General features: G+C 39.9%; 1 protein-coding gene across 7 annotated transcripts in view; it reads left to right on the forward strand.

The window, feature by feature from the left end:
• nr1i2 (nuclear receptor subfamily 1, group I, member 2) overlaps nt 1-20,001 on the forward strand; it is a 63,012-nt gene extending 43,011 nt beyond the window's left edge. For all 7 annotated transcript variants that reach the window (XM_046845582.1, XM_046845581.1, XM_046845577.1 and 4 more), the window contains 5 exons: nt 2,991-3,214; nt 9,701-9,846; nt 15,946-16,062; nt 18,969-19,074; nt 19,330-20,001. In XM_046845582.1, coding sequence (XP_046701538.1) covers nt 2,991-3,214; nt 9,701-9,846; nt 15,946-16,062; nt 18,969-19,074; nt 19,330-19,471 — 735 coding nt within the window. In that variant the 3' untranslated portion in view covers nt 19,472-20,001. The remainder of the gene's footprint in view (nt 1-2,990; nt 3,215-9,700; nt 9,847-15,945; nt 16,063-18,968; nt 19,075-19,329) is intronic.
• Nucleotides 20,002-20,993: the final 992 nt, after the last annotated feature.

The raw sequence follows: 20,993 nt of genomic DNA on the forward strand, positions 1-20,993 counted from the left end.
CGAAACAACACGGCAGAAACACAACTGTAATGACGCAATAAAAAAGCGCAGCAGCACACGGTTATCTGGATAAGAGCAACATGTCTGCGGTGTGCGGAGAGCAATGTGCAAAACATGCAATGCTGAAATTTCAAGAGGGGTGTATCTGCAAAGAGTTTCTCCAAGTCGGGTTTAATTTATCACCTGAAATCCAAACATCCCGATTCTAAATATGAGAAGAACGCGGCGCAGTAAAGTATAGTCAATCCGAGCATGCGCACTGAACTTTTCACAGTGTGAAAAGGCAGGAAAGTTTTCCAGTGATGGTGCCAAGGCAAAAGGTATAACACAAAATTATGGATTTCATTGACTTTTGAATTGAATTTTCATTTCGGTGCATCTCTAAAATATTATCGTTGGTGTGGCCCTCTGACACAATTCAGGTTTCTCATGTGGCCCCTTGTAAAAATTAATTGCCCACCCCTGCGGTATATTCATCTCACGCACATGCGCGTTTGACGAAAATACCATATTACACTCAAGCGAAGTGAACGCACACATAAAAAAAAAACACACACACAAAGTCCTTGTTTTCTACCCTGAAACACGTGAAATCAAAGCATCGATCTGTTCTGACTGACACACGTGTAAAAGAATTGCTTCGAGGGGCAACAACGGAATACGAGGCAGATTTGAAGAGGATTGTTTAAGGCAAGGAATGCCAAAAGTCCCACTAAGTAACATGCATAGTAAAAGAAAAACGCTATTGTAAATTATTATATTTTTGTTTGTGGACTTGGTTAAACAGAGTTTGTGTGTGAGACAGTGCACACAATGTTCATTGTTGAAAATGACTGTCCTGTGGTCTTAGTACTGTGGGAGTCCATTTCTGTCATTATGTTGGTGTGTGACATTTACAATAAATCTGGCTGAGCAGAGGTGTGTGTGTGTGTGTGTGTGTGTGTGTGTGTGTGTGTGTGTGTGTGTGTGTGTAAGAGGAAGGATGGGTGATGTTCATGTGTGCCCATGTGTATGATGTGGCTCTTTGCGGTAACACAGTGAAAAATGTGGCTCTCGGTCTCTGACTGGTTGGCCACCCCTGGCATAGGGCATTGCACACCTAATGAATGTGTAGCCTATTATACACAGAAGTGTAAATAGCTAAATAAAAAGGGCTTATTAAAAGCTGCTGAAGGTTTCAGGCCTGTTTTTTTAAAACTGATGTTGATAATGGCTAATGATGTTGACAAAACTGGTGTTGCTAAATGCTAACGATGTTAACATTTACAGAGGACCTTGAAAGCGTGTGCTTAGGGTTAGACTGTAGCCATTTTGTTGCTGAGAAGGTTGCATTTTTTCTTACTTTTTTTCCACATTTTCTTAAATGTGTTCAGTAACAGTAAGTTAATGGGTGAAACTTAGATTTGTGCTCGATGAAAGTTGAAAATTAGATTTTTGCTTTCAAGTGCAAAGGTCAACCATTAAATGCTTCTGTTTTACTAAAAATGCATATAATGCAATTCTCCTTAGTCAGTTGGTTGAGTGTTTAGATGTCACATGTCTAAAGCCTTGCATTTGCACATAATTTGGTAGTTTGGGCATTTGCGGTCACTATAATACTTAAAAGAAATTTAATTCACTGTGCTGAGCACAAATACCACTAGGAAAGTGGTATCTTAGTGATTAAGATGTTAGACTTATCAGACGGTTGTGAGTTTGAATCCCAGCACTGTCAAGTTGCCACTGCTGGGCCCTTGAGCAAGGCTCTCACCCCTCACCTGCTCAGCTGTATAAATGAGATAATTGAAAGTTGCTCTGCATAAATACTGTAAATGTTACTGTTGTTGTAGTTGTGTGATACCACATTTTTTGGTGAGCATGTGACATCACAATGTCCTAAACAATAAATACAAATATGAACAAAAGTCTTTCTACACCCATTGTACAATACATGAAATTAGGCCATGTGACAAAGACTAAGTTCTGCTCCAGTACCCTGACCTTCAACATCACCAGTGAACTTTAAAACAAAAACATATTTCTAATAAAACCATGTTTCTACCTTGTGTCTATTTCTATAAAACAAAAAGCACTTTTTTCAATTAATTTTAACTTGTTTATCTGTTCATTGTATGTGAAATTTACAGACGTAATGATGAAGTGCTGCATTGAAAGGACCCCATTTTGAAAACCCATTTGCAGAGTGCGTCTCAGCTTTAACACATAGTAATAGTGTGTTTTTATGATCTTTCTGTAACAGCTGAGAAGAATGAGGTGTGAAAAAGAGCCTGGATCTGTCTTTATCTGTGAACAGTTTTTTCTGCACAGACTCACACAGCTGTATGCTTATTCACTACATAACACAAAGACTCCACCTCCAGTCATAAGTACTGACCACACCCTAGTAATAACCCCCCAGAGACGATGTAAATATGAGAAAAGATAGATCTGAAAAACTATATTATTCAGTCACTCTACTTATGAAGGTTTCACAGGGCATGTGGTGCATCAGTTAAATAGAAATGGCCCTTTTTTCCAAACATGAATCACTTCACAGAATATATCCTGTAAGGACATACAAAAAATATATAGTAATAATACACTCCATTACTCGTCAGCTTTCTTTATTCTATCGCTCTGTGGTGAATATACTCTCAAGACGAATAAGCAACGATTAATATAAATAGAGTGAAAATGTTCAGAAAGCTAGTGCAACCTAATAGGGACACATTTAATACACAAAAACAAGTACCTTAAAATTGACATTTTCTCCAAAATGTTCTCTTTTTTCTGCTGCTGTACCTGTTTCTGTAGACCAATTTGTTAAAAAAACATTTTTATATGGATTCATCTAAATATTTATAAGGAAGGTATCTTCTGAATACTGACATTTTGAAATATACTGTGGACTGAATACAGATACTTTATGTACATAAAAGTAATGTACGAGAGAATGTATACAAATTATAATCCCTGTGCTAAGGTAATGTGTGTGTGTGTGTGGTCCATAGCCGCTTGACCGTGATGAGAACACTAGGGTGGCCGAGAGGAACGAGGAGGTGGATGACGCCAGAGAGAACACCAGCAGGCTTGACTCCTCCTTTTGCAGCATGCTCCAAACTAAGCAAACCGAAGACAAAAAACTGCAGTTCACCAATCTTCCTCATATTACAGACCTGAGCACCTATATGATCCAGAACATCATCAGCTACGCCAAGCTTATCAAAACCTTCAGGTATACCACTCCTTTCCAATCAGAGATACCAACTTAGAACATTGTGTTTTGATATCCAGCAATGCCACGTAAATTATTACAGCCATAACATTAAAACCACCTGCCAAATATTGAATAGGTCTCCCTTTTTTTATTATAACAGCTTTAACCCATGAGGACCTCATAAGATCTTTAAAGGGTGTGTTTTTTGTTTTTTTATGGGACCAAGACATTAGCAGCAGATCCTTTAGGTTTAGACATATACTTGTTGATTGTGGTTGAGAGGACGCTGGCATGGGTTTGATGCCGCTGCTCTCTGGCAAACTGAATCGGTTCCTGTTCCGTTCTGTTCTGAGACCTTCCCTGGTCTGTTCACCTTGTTGATGCGGCTGTTCAGGAAAACTGGTCTTACGGTCCATAAAGATGCGTACAAAAGTCATACTCTGCACTATAAGAATTGTATTGTTAATACTAAATCTAGTTACTATTCTGGTTTGATCTGTTCTAACAAAGGCAAAATTTAGACACTGTTTTTACTTTTCTATACTATTTTAAGACCTCAATGTTCTTTACCTTCTGCAACTCTCTGATATCCTTTTTCAATGATAAATTATATAAAATTTACCTGCACTTAGGTTCACCTTCCTCCCTTACCCCTTCTTCTGAGTTTTAACCCTATTCCTCACTTATTCTCTGCTTTTCAGCTCCATACCACCTCAGATATTTTAGATCTTATACATAAGTCTAAGTCTTCTACTTGCTCACTGGATCCTCTTTTCAGTGTTTTGGTTAAGGCCTGTTTCCCCTTTTTGCTTCCTCTTAATTCTGCTATCATTTGCTTCTCTCTTATCACTGGTATTGTTCCTATGGCTCTTAAAACCGCTGCTATTACTCCAATTCTGAAAAAAACTGGTGCTGATCCTAATGATTTCAATAATCTCTGTCCTCGCTTCAATTTACATTTCCTTTCTAAAATCCTTAAAAAAAAAGTTGCTTCTCAGCTTCACTCTCATTTAACGTTTAAAAACTTGTATATACAATTCCATTCTGGTTTTTGTCACTTTCATAGTACAGAAACTGAACTTAAAAAATTATTAATGACCTGATTCATTTATTATTCATTCATTAATGACCTGATTCTGGTTTAGATACTCATCTTATCCTTCTTGATTTAAGTGCGGCCTTTGAAACTATTTCTCATACTATCCTTCTTAATCGACTTATTTCAATTGGCATTACCCTGAACTGGTTTAAATCATATCTATCAGGGTGCACACAGTTCAACAAATTACACTAATTTAGTTCCTAATCTTTCCCTGTTACCACTGGAGTCCCCCAGGTTTCTGTCCTGGCACCTCTTCTTTTTATTATCCACTTTCTTCCTCTTGGCAATATCCATCGTAAATATGGTATCCATTTCCACTGTTATTATTCCAGCAACCCTAATTCCTCCCAGCCTCCTTTCTCCCTTCTTGACTGCTTTAATGAACTCAAATCCTGGTTCTCTTCCAATATTCTCAAATGAAATAGTGGGAAAACAGAATTTATTTTAATCAGGACTAAATCAATTTTATCTTAAATTTGGAATTTTTTCCTCTCATTTGACATTTATTTTGTTTCCCCTTCTATTTAGGTTTGGGAGTCCTCCTAGACAGCGCACTGTAATTTCAATCACATACTAATAACATCACTCAGTCTCATTTTTATTTGTGTAGCGCTTTTACCAATTATCATTGTCTCAAAGCAGCTTTACACAGATAATGTGGTGATAAAAATGCACAAGATGTTCTTTATAAGTGTAAGTTTGTCCCTGATGAGCAAGCCAGTGGCGACTGTGGCAAGGAAAAACTCCTGAGATGGCATAAGGAAGAAACCTTGAGAGGAACCAGATTCAAGAGGGAACCTATTTTTATCTGGGTTGAACCGAATGTCCATTTATTACAGATAAATTATGTTGCGGGGTACAGTGATGGTGATCAGAAGCAAACTGTAGTACTGAGTCAGTGTAGCAGACCGTTGACATTAACTACAGGCCAAATCCATCCTCGAATCTCCCGTTCTTACTCTGGAATTTAATATCATATATCTTCTCTCAACCACCATGCTACTGCTATCCTCCTTTAATTCCCTTCTTTTTTGGTTTTACTCACAAATCTCTTCGTAAGCTTTAACTGGTACAGAACTCAGCTCGTATAATTACTAAAACTCACCTTTCACCACATTACTCCAGTTTTGCAGCAGCTGTACTGGCTTCCGGTCAAGCTTTGCATTGACTTCACAACCTTTCACTTTTAAGGCTATTCACAACCTTGCCCCTTCCTATTTGTCTGATCTTCTCCATATTCATGTTCCTTCTCGTTCTCTTAGATCTGCCTCGTCTCTCCTTCTTTTTGTTCCTTCTGCATGTCTCGCCACCACAGGGCATAGGGCTTTCTGCTGCTCTGCTTCTCGGCTCTGGAACTTTTTACCTCCTAATAATTGACTCTCTGTTTTAAAATCTAGCCTAAAGTCTCACCTGTTTAGCTTTGCATACTCTTCCCTCCTCCACTCTTCCTAAATCTTATTGGCCCTGTTACACTGTTGTTTTGTATTTGTCATAAGCTGTGTACATTGTTTCTTTGTGTTGTTTCATGCTTTGTCTTGTAACTTATTGTGCGGTGTCCTTGAGTGTTGAGAAAGGTGCCTATAAATAGAATGTATTTTTATTATTATTATTGTTATTACCGTATTTTTCGGACTATAAGCCACTACTTAGTTCAATGTAGGCACCTGCAGTTTATAGACAGGTGAGGCATATTTATGTTCAAAATAAAAATCTTTTTAAAATTCAGTGGGTGCGGCTTATATTCGGGTGTGCTTAATAGTCCGGAAATTACGGTAGTTGGTCAGCATTAGTGTTTAGGTACTGTAGGTGGTACCAATTAAAAAAAAAAAAACAGGGCTCAAGGATTTGGCCCACATCACACTAACTTTAATGGCTTACCTTTTTCCCATAGTGCAGCCTCCTTTCCATAGTGACTTGAATTGACTTGACTTGACTTGACAAAAGATTTACCCAGTTATCTGTCTCAGTGATCTACCTATCACAATTTTATCCATGTCAAAGTTACTTAGATTCTTAGCCCATTTCTCATGCTCCAACACACCAATTTTAGGAACTGGCTGTACTTTCTACCTGTCTACCTGTTTTTAAGGTAATAACACACCAAAAAAGTTCACTTAGCGACATTAATAAGATCCAAATCATGAAAAAATTTACACAGCAATTTCCCTTGATCAGTAAGTAATACAGTATACTGATATGTAGTATAGTAACATTTTCATGTCTCATACATAGGCCAAAAAAAGATATAAAAAACCTCTCGAGGTTACGTATGTAACTCTAGTTCCCTGAAGGAACAAGACGCTGTGTCGAAACTCTTTGGGAACGCGGCTGCGTTGTTCATGCTCTAAATAATGTGTGTAATCAGTCAAAATTGAAGGCCGGCTGTCACCGGTGGGGTGACGTCATGACCAGGAAGTATAAAACACACATGGCGTGAAGCCGGCTTCAGCTTCTGCTATTATAATTCATCTGCTGAGGTCTTCTTATGAGCAGGAAGGCATTTCCTTGGAGGGCCGGTGCAGATGAACAATTGTTTCGACTTCCTCCAAAAACTTGTTCTGTGGATATAAAAGTCCAGTGCTTGGCTCTGCCCAGTGAATGCACTCCAGCACTGAACTAAATGAGCAGTGGACTGGGTGCAATTGGTGCTGAGCACACCACACAGTGAACAGATGCCATCTCATGGCATATGACCTCCTCGTGGAGGAAGCCCTGGATTGGAGAATGGTCTCTACTACCTCGGTGGAGAGACCAGAACCTCGGAGCTGGGCCCCTTCAGGGGCTGCACCTTCCACAGCTCTGATCAGCGGTGAACTATGTTGCCCCCTGATTGAGAGAGGAGATCTCTTCTCAGAGGAATCTCCTGTGAGGCTACCAGGAGGAGACGGACTTTTTCCCGGCGAACTCTTTCTAGAACTGTACATACTGAACGTACAGGCACACTTATGCCATGGTTGTGCCATTGCATCCAGTCCCAGCGGAGCTGCAGCATATAGGGAGAACCACAGGGGAAATTCTCTCAGATCTGCTTCACCACCTAAGGGTGGAGGCGCCACTCCCCCCAGGTCTGGACCCCTGCCTTGACAGGGTGTCCGCTGCTTCGTTCAAGAGGCCTGGTAGGTAAGATGCTCTCAGGGAAGTTCTGGCATGCCAGCCTGTCCAGGGGGTGTGAGCGAAGACCCCCCTGGTGTTTGATATATGAGACCACCAAGGTTTTGTCCAAGCGGATCAACACATGATGGCCTCTGAGGTGTGGGAGGAAACGCTTCAGAGCCAGAAGCACAGCCAGCATCTCTAGACAATTGATGTACCATAGCAGATGGGAACTCTCTTATAGACCTTGCGTGGAGCGGGCACTTGTAACCGCTCCCCACCCTGTGAGGAGCGCATCTGTTGAATGCTGTTGTAGGTGATTGCCAAGTAGAATGACATTGGACGCTGCTGCCATGAACCTGAGCAGTCTCTGAAACTGCCTGACAGTGAGTGACTGCCTTCTTTGACCTTCCTGACTGCGGTATGGATAGACGCAACACAATGCTGGATGCTGATCGAGCTAATATCTACCAACTGTTGAAAAAGTTGAGGATATGGATGCCCCAAGTCTCTGGGGGGCCAGAGCCGCATCGACACATTGTGAAGGTGCAGGGTGATGAGGCAAGGCCGAAGGGGAGGACCCAAAATTTGGTACCGTATCCCAAAAGAGAACCTCAGGAACTTCCTGTGAGAAGGGAGGATGGGTACATGAAAGTATGCATCCTTTAGATCTACCGTGACAAACCAGTCCTCGGATCTGATCTAAAACTTGAGGGTCAGCATTTTGAACCGTAGCCTCATCAGAAAGAGGTTCAGCTGATGTAAATCTAGGATAGGACACCACCAACCGTCCTTTTTGAAGTACCGTCTGTAGAACCCGGACCCTCTGTCTGACGGAGGGATCACCTCGATGGACTCCCTCCTCAGGAGAGTGTGTACTTCTCGTTCCATGACCAGAGCCTGCTCGCTTCCCACCATACTGGGACAGAGCCCGTTGAACCGGGACGGACGAGACCCGAACTAAATCGTATAGCTTCACTCTACAGTGTGCAGGACCCATCGGGACACGTCTGGCAGAGCTATCCCGGCTGCCAGGTGCTCCCTCAAGGGTATCAGTTTCTTGAGACTAGAGCCGGGGCAGTGCCTTGACGTGGCTCTAGTGACGAGGCCTACTGTTCCTGGTTCCTGAAGGGGCCAGAGGGAAACTGGAACAAAGAAAAGCGGTGCTACATTCCCTCCGGATCCCCCGGACAGACAGACAAATGGGACAAATGCACACCATTCACCATCACTGTTGATTTGTGTAAAGCTGCTTTGAGACAATGTCTGTTGTGAAAAGCGCTATACAAATAAACTTGACTTGACTTGACTTGACAAACAATAGTGCATCGGTTTTAACCTTTAAATGATATGGATCCCGATAACACCACTTTTTCTTTTATTACAACAAATGTAATGAAGAAATGTACCTGAAGAATGGAGAAGGAGTGTGCTGGTACCAACTTTTAATAATAAGGGAGATGTGCAGACCTGCGTTAACGAGGGGGGAATTAAGTCGATCTGTCACACCATGAAGTTCTGGGAAAGAGTTGTTGAAGCCTGGCTGAGGAAAGAGGTGACAATCTGTGAGAAAGGGCACTAGATGAAATATTTGCTTTGAAAATGTTGAAGGGGAAGTATAGAGAAGGTCAGAAGGAATTGCATTGGGTGTTTTTGGATTTGGAGAATGAGTACGACAGGGTGCCAAGAGAGGAGTTGTGGTATTGTATGAGGAAGTCTCTTAGTTGCAGAGCAGTATGTGATAATGGTGCAGGACATGTATAAGCACAGTGTGACAGCAGTGAAGTGTGCAGTAGGAACGACAGACTGGTTCAAGGTGGAGGTGGGACTGCATTAAGGATCGGCTCTGAGCCCTTTCCTGTTTGCAGTGGTAATGGACAGGTTGATAGGAGTCTCTGTGGACTATGATGTTTGCGAATGATATTGTTATTTGTGTTGAGAGTAGGAAGCAGGTTGAGAAGAGTCTGGAAGGTACATGCTGGAGAGAATGAATCAAGGTCAGTAGGAGTAAGACAGAGTACATGTGTGTAAATGAGAGGGAGGGCAGGGGAGTGGTGCAGTTGTAGGGAGAAGGAGGAAAAGAGAAATACCAAGGAGGAGGTTTATGGATGTGGTTAGGGAAGACATGCAGGTAGTTGGTTTGATTGAGCCCTAATAGGAGCAGCCGAAAGCAGAAGATGATTTAATGATGTATTATGTTCCTTATTTTTCTTTATTTGTTATTTGTATGAATGCTTTGCTTTCTGTCCAGCTAACCAATCTTATCATCCTTCTATAAAAGGACGTGTTTTGGTGTTTTTTGTTTGCAGAGCTCTGACAATAGAGGATCAGATCTCTTTGCTGAAAGGTTCTGCATTTGAGATCACTCAAATGCGCTTCAACATGCTGTTTAACGAACAGACAGGGATCTGGGAATGCGGCTCACTGAAGTACTGCATGAACGATGCCGAGCGTGGTAAGTCTCAGCTTCTGAGGCAGTGGTGATGGTTTTTTGAGAACTTATCAGGGCATATTTCATTGCATATTAAAGAACAGGAACTTGGGACACTTGTTTGTGGCTAATTAAAAGAACATAAGCGATCAATTAATCAATATGATGAATTGTTTGCTTATACTATTCTTTCAAGTTTTTGTCACAAAAATCTATTTTAAAACAATAAAAAAAAGTTATCTGAAATTTATTTGTAATCATAGTGGCAGAGTTTATCTGTTTGTTCGATTGTGTCAAATTCGCCCCAACATGAGCTTCTGTTGCTGATTGTTGTTAAGGACCAGTTTTTCTAGAAACAAAAGGTAGTTTTGAATAATGCCCATGTTTAATATGCTAGATGACAATTTTTCCTTTTAAGTTTAGAAAAAACAGCAAACGATTTTGTTAAAATTGCCATACTTGAGTGACAGAACGGAAAAGTATTTTTGCCATATTTGGGATTTAGAACAAACCTCACTTTGAAGCCACTAGTTTGCTATTTTACGCAAAATTTTCAGGTTGATCTTAAGGAATTTTGTGGTTGTCAATAAATGCTGTATATTTGCTTAATTATTTTTTTATTTCTTTGTCTTTTATCAATGTACGGTATGTTAGTGAAAATCACAGTTTCAAATTCTTTGTGAATCTGGTAGGAATGTGTTTTGTTTTATTTTTTCTTCAGTTTGACCACCCAAACATTTATACAAAACTTAATTATGGAATAATAATAATTATTGGAATATACTAGAGGAACCATGGACCTGTCATAGTCAGACTTAATTTAGACCAATAACTGAATCGAGTATTCTACCGAGTATTCCAACAATTAATCGATTAATCGTAAAAGAAGTACTTTTTCTTTATTTAAGAGCAATACTAAATATACAAGAGAAAATAAGACAGGACTCATAAGATAACCAAGTAACAGTAAAATTAACAAGTAACATATTATTGCTGAAATTGCATACAAGGATATCTGTGAAAACTAAACCCATTTAGTTTATTTAATTGCCATATCACATCAAAAAACAAATACAAATATTTAAATAAATAATACTAAATAAAAATATATAAATAAATGATTTTTTTGTATTCGAATTACCCAGAAAACTCGATTGTTTCAGCCCTTGTGTGATGTGATATAGTGACATGTATTGGACATTGTTTTGGGAAAAGATTGACCAAGATCAATCAATAGTACAGTGGAACCCGGTTATGTCGATGTCCTAGGGGGTCGCCAAAATGCATCGAGGTAACCGATGCTCGAGATAAACGAAAATCAAAATGGCGGCAGTATAGTAACGTGCTTGAAATTTCTTAGTGTACATGATGTGCGTTAATAAATGAGAATGTGCATGCACGTGTTTTTGAAGGGTTTTTTTACACAACAGTGTTGCCGCGATTTGTTTGAAGGCATGCTATAAAAATACATACAGTACATGTTTATCTGTCAGGAATCCACCTGCCACGCCCCCTTCGGCGCCCTTCAGCATGTCAGGTGCTTTCTCTGCCGCTTTCTCACATGTGGTGCTCGTTTAGCATCATCACCAGCTCCTATTTAAACTTCCACACTCTCACTGTCCGTTATTGTTGGTATATGTTGGTTCACGGCGGTTGTTGTTCCCGGTACGTGCCTTCCCACCGGCACTCTCTCAGCGGCTGCTCTTTTCTTCCCAAAGCCGCGCCGCACCCCTACTAACACTACGAACACTAGCACTAACTAACAGCAGAGATTCACCAGTATACAATACAACACCTGTAGCATCTGTAAGGCTTGATTTTTCTGCCACTTCCGTGAGTTCTTCTGCGGCTGCACCGAGATAACCGACGTTAAATGGCAGATTTTTCCCCCCCTTGTGCTCTAGATATTAGGGTTCGGCGACATAAAAAAGTCGACATAACCGATAAAAAATGCTCAGAAAAAGCGAGAATTTGGCGGTTCCACTTCAAAAACGTCGACTTAATAGGGTTGTCGAGGTATCCGAGGGCGAGATGACCGGGTTCCACTGTAGATCAATAATAATGTCTTGTTTGGGCAGATTTGGTGTATCTTTGGACTAATCACTGACATCTCTGGTCTGTCACTTTCCAGTAGAACATGGTAGTTCACGGTTGGTATATGAGGATATAGATTACTAGTTTCCAGTCTAGTTTCCAGTTTTGTACTAGTAACTTAGCAGTCAAGCCCATTTCATCATATTGTGTTGCAAAGAATGTTGTTGTCCAACTGCAGACAGGTCAGAGTGCCTATACTAGTCCTGGTCACCATCAAACGCACCTGTAATGTCCAAGTGAATATCAAAACTGCAACATAGAGCAATGAAAGAAGGTTGCCTGTTCTGATTAATTTTTTTCTTATACAACCTGTGGATGTGTCTCTCTCTCTCTCTTTTTCTCTCTCTCTCTCTCTCTCTCTCTCTCTCTCTCTCTCTGTGTGTGTGTGTGTGTGTGTGTGTGTGTGTGTGTGTGTGTGTGTGTGTGTTTTGCTTACCTGGAAAAGAGATGGCACCAGGATGCCAGATTGGGAAATGCCAATCTTGTAGAGAGCATTAGAGGATGAAGAACAAAGGCCATATAGTTGAGTTAAAGTAGAGATACATTCTGTAAAATATTACTGCATCTTTTTGTGCTTTTATTCAAGTGAAAGTTTCAAGTATTTACCCTCAATTGTACTTAAGTATCCCAAGTACTGTGATTTATTATGGCTATAATTATCCTATTATCTTTTTTGTCACAAGACTTTGTTAATCAACTCAGTTTAGGTTAAAAGACTCTGTCTACACTACACTAATAAATCTCTCAAATAATTGTGCAAATAATTCTTCTCAAAATGTTCTGCTTGCTGTTGAACTGATGCTGAACTGTACTGTATGTTGGTGTCAAAACAAGTTAAAAAAAGTATGTGCTCTACCCTGGTTGGTGATGCACTGTATGCTTGGCCAATTAAGTTTTTATCCACTCATAAATAAAAAGGAATGACTAAGTTCACATAATGTAATTGAGTAAAAAGTATAATATTTGACTTTGAAATCTAGTGAAGTAAAAGTCTCCCCAAACAGAAATAATTCAATAAATTACAGATACATGAAAAGGTTACTTACATACACTTACAAATGCCATTTAGGTCATTACTGTCACCCACTGAGAGAGAGTGTGGTGCTCTGGATAATGTGCTGCCTGGAAACCAGCAGTCCAGGTTTGTTCAGAGCAAGTACACTCCTTTCATTGCAACAATATCCCATAATGATTGCCTCTTTCAGTATGATAATTAGTTCAGACACAATTGTTCACAAATGGTTTGAGGAACATAGCAAAGAGTTTACGATGTTGACTTGGAACATTGAATTAAACCCTTGCATAAGCCCAATTCATCAATTTGTATTGTGAACTTCATTAAAATGAATGTTTCAGAGTGATACAAGCCTCGGATTTGCTGATCTGATCTTGTTCCCTCAGCATAATTCATACTGCACTATCAATAAGACTTCATGGCAGTACCGTACCACCCCTATAGTTTCATTGTCATGCTATTGTTAGATATCAGGTTTTATCCCTTCCATCTAATACCACCACCAGCCATGACTTCTAATAACTTTTCCACCAAGCAATATTAACTCCTCAGGACAAGGCTGTCAGAATCAGTTCCCCTCTGCTAACAAGATTTTGAAAGAAAAGGGCACACTAACAAGCCTTAGCAATGTGGGGAAGACCAGTAGGGGGTATTGCACAGTAATGACAGAGACTAGAAAGGCAGCGATCGTGATTCAGACAGCTGAACATTTGGCTGATAGAGACTGAATCTCACCTGCAGAACAACCAAGCTGTTAATAAAGGTCAATCACAGTAGTACATGCCATTCTTCTGTAACATATGACCTCAGCTCAATGCAGAGTCTTGCTCTGATTAGACACAGAAGAGAAGGGGAACTGATATGAAGCCTGTAGATACATTTTGTGCATCATCTTTTAGACAAAGACAGAGCTAGTGTAGAAACAAATCTTATTTTAATAGCAATGCATTGATTTACACCACCTTTTTTTTGACACAATAGCAATATCTGGGCTCGAGTGTAGCTTCTACTGATTCACCAGCTGACAATCAGCAATTTCCTACTGCTAATTTGTACAAGTTGCCTACTTTTTTTATCATTCTGTAGGTCAAATGTGTTCTGCTAGACCACAGATCTCGCATATGATCACAGAAGTCAGAACATATTGGAGAAAAAATAGCAGATACTGCAACAAATCGCAAAGACTGGAATTGGATTTGGAAAATTGTTTTTGTACACAGTTAATTAAACATTGAGACATTTACATTTACAGTGTTACCTGTTTTGGGGTGGGATATAATTTGGCAGCCAGTAAACAGTCAGATCTCAAAGCTGGTGTGTTTGTAGCAGGTAAAATGGGCAAGCGTATGTATTCACATGTAACTGTGATAGCTAGAAAAATGGGTTACAGCAACTTTACAACAGCACCAAACCCTAATCCCTGACCCTGACCCTGTTCCCAATATGTAGAAGTTAATGTGCAGCATAAGGATGCAGCACAATACATTTAGTTTTTCATCATGTGGATGGCTAAGTGCATGTGTATGCTTACCTGTGGAAGAGTTGGCTCTAGGATTCACTACTGGAAGAAGGCAAACCGGCAGAGACAGTTTGACCTTGACAGTTAAAACAATGGGTCCTGGCTTGTATTTGGATGCTATTTTGAGGTACCTAAACACTGTTACAGATCAGATACACCCCTTCTTTGCACATGTATTCCCTAATGGCAATGGCCTCTAAATTCACAAGCTTCTCAGTTCTATTAATTATATTTGGAATGTGCTGGACAAACATGTCTGATCCAATGAGGCTCCACCTGACATGTTACAGAACATACCAGAGCTCTATTGGCAGCATTAGGGAGACCTATATAGTATTAGGCAGCTGATTTTAAAGTTGTTATAACTGATCAATTAAAACAAACAAACAACAATACTTTAATGTTTTCAGTCTGTGAGGAAAAGTCCCCAAGATTTGAATTATATGATATGATATTTCTGTCTCATTGCCCACCTCAGGTATCTTATTGTGTCCTGGTTACATGCTAGTTGTTGAAAATATGCATACCTATTTGGGTTTGCTAAAATTACAAAAAAAACTAATTGCTAAAATAAATAAATTAAATAAATAAAAAAAATCTAAACATTTGCTGTTGCATAGATTAGCACTGTTATGGTTAGAGGTTAAAAATTCTGGCTGGTTTAATGCTGAGATATGAAGCTTGATGGATAAGAGACAATACAGTTTGTTAAAACTGCTTTGAATGTATTGCGCTTCAGTGAAAGAAATATTCTTGAAGCAAACCCTTAAGTATCCATATCGCAAGACTGTTGTAAAACCTGGTGGCAGTTATTTCGCACATGTGGAAAATTTTATTTCACTACAAATCGTATTTCCAGTATGGAGTGAGACGCCACAGTGACACTGAGCTGAATCTAGTTTCTTTTTTTTATATCCCTGGCAAGGTTTAATAATCAAAACATGAGTGTGAGGCAGAGACTAAACAAAATTGTCCTGAGGGAACTCAGATTTGGACTGTGTTCCAAACGTAAAAAGGATTGCATTTGGTGCACATGTACCGAACCGAAATCCCTGTACCGAAAATGTATTATCTGTACAAAATGTGTACTGTTTCACCCTGAGTTTGACATGTAAGGCTACAGGCTGAAACACTGAGCTGACATTCAGCGATTAAGAATGACATGTAAACTGTTTCTAAGTATTTCTTGTCTACGCTTTCCCAGGATGAACTTTTACAGTCAACTTAGGCACATTAGCTTAGTCATTACATGGTGTGGATAAAAATTGTAGTGGGGAAAAAAATACCATGAAAAATCCTTCTATTAACCTCTTATATAATTTATTTCATCTGACTGAATTCTGGCTTAGCAACTGTTGATTGCAGTTTAATAGTCACATCAGATTTGATCAATTTTCCTTAAAAAAGAATTTTGTTAAAAAAATGTTTTCTTTCCAATTCCATTTGTCCCCAAATCACCTGTTTGACTTTCCTTTCTTTGCTACAACTCAAATAGCTGGATTTCAGCACCACCTTTTGGACCCTCTCATGAAGTTCCATTACACACTGCGCAAGCTGCACTTACACCAGGAAGAGTATGTCCTGATGCAGGCGATTTCACTCTTCTCACCAGGTACACTACACACATTTACACACATTCACAGACAGCACTTCTTAGGCTGCCTAAAATCACAGTAACAGTAAATTATAACTCATAAGGCCAATGTTTCATGCCCTCACCACAAGTTTTGAGTTGTGCAACCATGACACTTGATAGCTCGATAACTTAAAAATAAGTGTGGACTGTAAGATGTATGTAGATTTATCATTAAAACCAACAGATGAACTAATTCGACTTTGGAATCGATTCAAACTTAATCAAGATCATTGCAAGTTTAGATATCTGAAATAATTTTACTTTATTTATCTTCCTTTATGGTTGTAATAATAAAATGTTACTTACAGGTGCATGTTCAATAATCCAAGGCCCATTTGGCGATCCATCTGTCCAAGATTCTCTTTTCAGTCATATGTTATTCTTTACATTTTGTCCAGTATATTTTGAGATTGTAATCAAAATCCTGAAGCCAATAAACTGAACGCAGATGGGCAGAAGTAAAGCTCCAAAGTCGGCTAAAATGGCCAATTTTCTGTGGTAGTTGAAGCTGTTTAAATAGTTATAATGTGGTTGTGCATTGGTCATTAGAATTTAAATCTAATGACTTCACAAGCACAGATCTTGCAGGCTTTCCATTAAAGGGACATGATCACATGACCAGCCTGCAATCTATATTTTAAATGATGGGTTGCACAAGATTGGGTGTTCAAACAAACATTTATAGGATTCGATAGAATTAGAAACCTGCACTGATGCCTTTCAAATGTTTGATCTTGCCGTCCCCTTTACCCTTTTTAGATTCGTTCTTAATTGTTTGTTACAATTATAATTTCATATACAGTGAGAAAAATAAGTATTTGAACACCCTGCTATTTTGCAAGTTCTCCCACTTAGAAATCATGGAGGGGTCTGAAATTGTCATCGTAGGTGCATGTCCACTGTGAGAGACATAATCTAAAAAAAATCCAGAAATCACAATATATGATTTTTAAACTATTTATTTGTATGATACAGCTGCAAATAAGTATTTGAACACCTGTCTATCAGCTAGAATTCTGACCCTCAAAGACCTGTTAGTCTGCCTTTAAAATGTCCACCTCCACTACATTTATTATCCTAAATTAGATGCACCTGTTTGAGGTCGTTAGCTGCATAAAGACACCTGTCCACCCCATACAATCAGTAAGAATCCAACTACTAACATGGCCAAGACCAAAGAGCTGTCCAAAGACACTAGAGACAAAATTGTACACCTCCACAAGGCTGGAAAGGGCTACGGGGAAATTGCCAAGCAGCTTGTTGACAAAAGGTCCACTGTTGGAGCAATCATTAGAAAATGGAAGAAGCTAAACATGACTGTCACTCTCCCTTGGACTGGGGCTCCATGCAAGATCTCACCTTGTGGGGTCTCAATGATCCTAAGGAAGGTGAGAAATCAGCCCAGAACTACACGGGAGGAGCTGGTGAATGACCTGAAAAGAGCTGGGACCACCATTTCCAAGGTTACTGTTGGTAATACACTAAGACGTCATGGTTTAAAATCATGCATGGCACGGAAGGTTCCCCTGCTTAAACCAGCACATGTCCAGGCACGTCTTAAGTTTGCCAATGACCATTTAGATGATCCAGAGGAGTCATGGGAGAAAGTCATGTGGTCAGATGAGACCAAAATAGAACTTTTGGGTCATAATTCCACTAAACGTGTTTGGAGGAAGAAGAATGATGAGTACCATCCCAAGAACACCATCCCTACTGTGAAGCATGGGGGTGGTAGCATCATGTTTTGGGGGTGTTTTTCTGCACATGGGACAAGGCGACTGGACTGTATTAAGGAAAGGATCACTGGGGCCATGTATTGCGAAATTTTGGGGAACAACCTCCTTCCCTCAGTTAGAGCATTGAAGATGGGTCGAGGCTGGGTCTTCCAACATGACAATGACCAAGCACACAGCCAGGATAACCAAGGAGTGGCTCTGTAAGAAGCATATCAAGGTTCTGGCGTGGCCTAGCCAGTCTCCAGACCTAAACCCAATAGAGAATCTTTGGAGGGAGCTCAAACTCCGTGTTTCTCAGTGACAGGCCAGAAACCTGACTGATCTAGAGAAGATCTGTGTGGAAAAGTGGGCCAAAATCCCTCCTGCAGTGTGTGCAAACCTGGTGAAAAACTACAGGAAACGTTTGACCTCTGTAATTGCAAACAAAGGCTACTGTACCAAATATTAACATTGACTTTCTCAGGTGTTCAAATACTTATTTGCAGCTGTATCATACAAATAAATAGTTAAAAAAATCATACATTGTGATTTCTGGATTTTTTTTTAGATTATGTCTCTCACAGTGGACATGCACCTACGATGACAATTTCAGACCCCTCCATGGTTTCTAAGTGGGAGAACTTGCAAAATAGCAGGGTGTTCAAATACTTATTTTCCTCACTGTAAATCCTACACATATTCAGACACTCATTTTTGAGGTATTATGCCAGTTAGGATTTCTGGTATGTGCAAAAATGCATACTTTCACCCCTAGTGGCAGAGGCATTAAAGCAAAGATATTTATGTAGATAGGCCAAAATAAAAGTATTTGGGGAATTTATGCAGCATATATTTGTCAGGCAAATGATTTGCTTCAGATTATTCTGATTGTACTACTAGTGATAAATGCAAGAACATTTGTAAAAGCTAACACTCTAAATACCATTGTCAAATGTCAAAAGTACAGCGCTTTGTCGACATCTTTGTTTTTGGCTAGTGATACGGACAATTTGCACTCAGCAAACATCAGGAGAGTAAATTATTTAGTTAGTTGTTTGTGGCGTTTAATTGCATGAACACATAGTGGCCGAGCTTTAACAAGTGTTTGTGTGTGTGTGTGTGTGTGTGTGTGTGTGTGTGTGTGTGTGTGTGTGTGTGTGTGTTTAGACCGGCCAGGTGTGACGCAACACAGAGTGATTGATGAGCTTCAGGAGATATTCGCAATCACGCTAAAGACCTACATAAGTGTGAAGCGGAGCGGCCCAGAGAAACAGTAAGAGTTCATGGTGTTCTCGCCTGGATCATTTGTTTAACTCTAATCTGCATCAAAGTCAATATCTCTTATTAATTAAAGGATGGTGTAACATGGCCAAATGCTAAATGGAGAACATCTCAAAGTTTAGTGTTTCTCCACAATTTCCCTTCCAGAAATGCAGAAACAATAAGACCCCTTCCAGATTGTTCTAATCAGCTATTCTAATCGAACACTGTGCATTCCCTGATCTTTGACCCTTTCTCCCTCTACCAGATTGCTTTTCCCAAAAATCATGGCTTGCCTGACTGAAATGAGGACTATGAACGAGGAGCACACTAAACAAGTGTTGCAGATTCAGGACATCCAGCCTGAAATGTCTCCCCTCGTTCTGGAGATCGTGAGCCGACCATGCTGACACTGGTCCCAGAGGTAACGCCTCAGAAACGACAACCCTCACGGGCGCCGATTTCTTCGGACGTCCATGGTACAAACGGACGTGCATGTGTTGTGCGCGAACGCAGCATTCCAGCAGCTTTGCCATTACCATTACTCGAGTACGCTCATCCGAAAAGGTACACTCTGAAGATTAGAGAACAGGAACGCATGGTGACATCACCAGCGAGTGCCTATTATCTGAGCTCTTTAGTCCAGTGTAACTGAGAATGGTCCATTTGGTCATGGTCATGACCCATTCAAATTCACACATGGAAGAATTACAGGGGAAAATATACATGCTTTCATTTGTATCAAATGAAATATTCTTTAAACAGTTCCATACAATATCAATGTGAATAAAATGTTGGTCATAACCCAGTTTGGCTAAAAGGTGGTTGGGAATGTAAGCAAGTCCTCTGCCTTGTATAGGCGGAGCTCAAGGAAAGAGCCAGAGATTAAAACCGTTACATACATCAAGCATTTGCTAACATTAATGTAACTCAGGATGGCTAAAAAAAAGTGGTACATGTCAAAACTGGCTTCTTGAAACTTCCCTTTTTGAAGACTGAAGACGATGTTAGTCTTTAAAAGCGCACACACTGCAGAAAAGGTCTTGATGCAGCATCGCTTGTGTTTGTTCTCAGGCTATTACACTATATATTATTGACATTGGGAGATTAGGGAATCATTATGTATGATTGAGGAAGAAAAAAAACATCTAATGTCTCATATGCCTATTATGTTGTCATATCCATTTTCATGCATATTATAAAGAGGCCATAGTGCAGAACCAAGTCAAAAAAAGCTGAACCTGATCTAACTCCTTCTGTGAGTTTAACCCTAACACCCCATCCATGTACCAAAAGCAAAAAATGATAATAATCGTTGTATTTATACTTTTGCTTTGACTCCTGTCAAGTAGAAGGAGCTAAAGCAGAACTTTTTATTCTGCTGAAAGGAGACCTAATGGAGAAATATGCCATGACTGAGCAGATAATATTTAGAGAGAGGATCTCATCACTGCAGTGACATAGTGCACGTGCAGTGATATAAGCTGTGGAAGTGGGGGCGTAGTTGAGCTTCCAGACATCTGGGTGAAATTTGAGTGTTTCAGTGCTGGTGTGGGATCTTTACCACTCACCTTCTCCAGCTCCTACTAACCCATACCTGTAACGTCTCCCAAGAGTCTCCCGTATTTCACACCGTTCTCCCACCCCCTCCTGTTTTGTTATTTCTCCCGTAATTTATGCGGCTCAAACCTCATTATATGAATAATCTCATTAATATTTTATTTCAAAATTGTCCGGTTGCCAGATCTTTAATAAAACATATTCACCTCACACATTTGACACAATATAAAATGTTAAGCCATTTGTGACCTTGACCTGGCAACCTGCAACCCAGTTGTGCTGTTGATATTTCCACAGGTTGAATAAAGCTTTTTTAAATTGAGAAGTTGAATAAAGCATCAGTGATAGAAATGAAAGGAAAAGAGTCGAGTG

The sequence above is a fragment of the Silurus meridionalis genome, chromosome 3, assembly GCF_014805685.1.
Source record: "Silurus meridionalis isolate SWU-2019-XX chromosome 3, ASM1480568v1, whole genome shotgun sequence".
NCBI lineage: Eukaryota > Metazoa > Chordata > Actinopteri > Siluriformes > Siluridae > Silurus > Silurus meridionalis.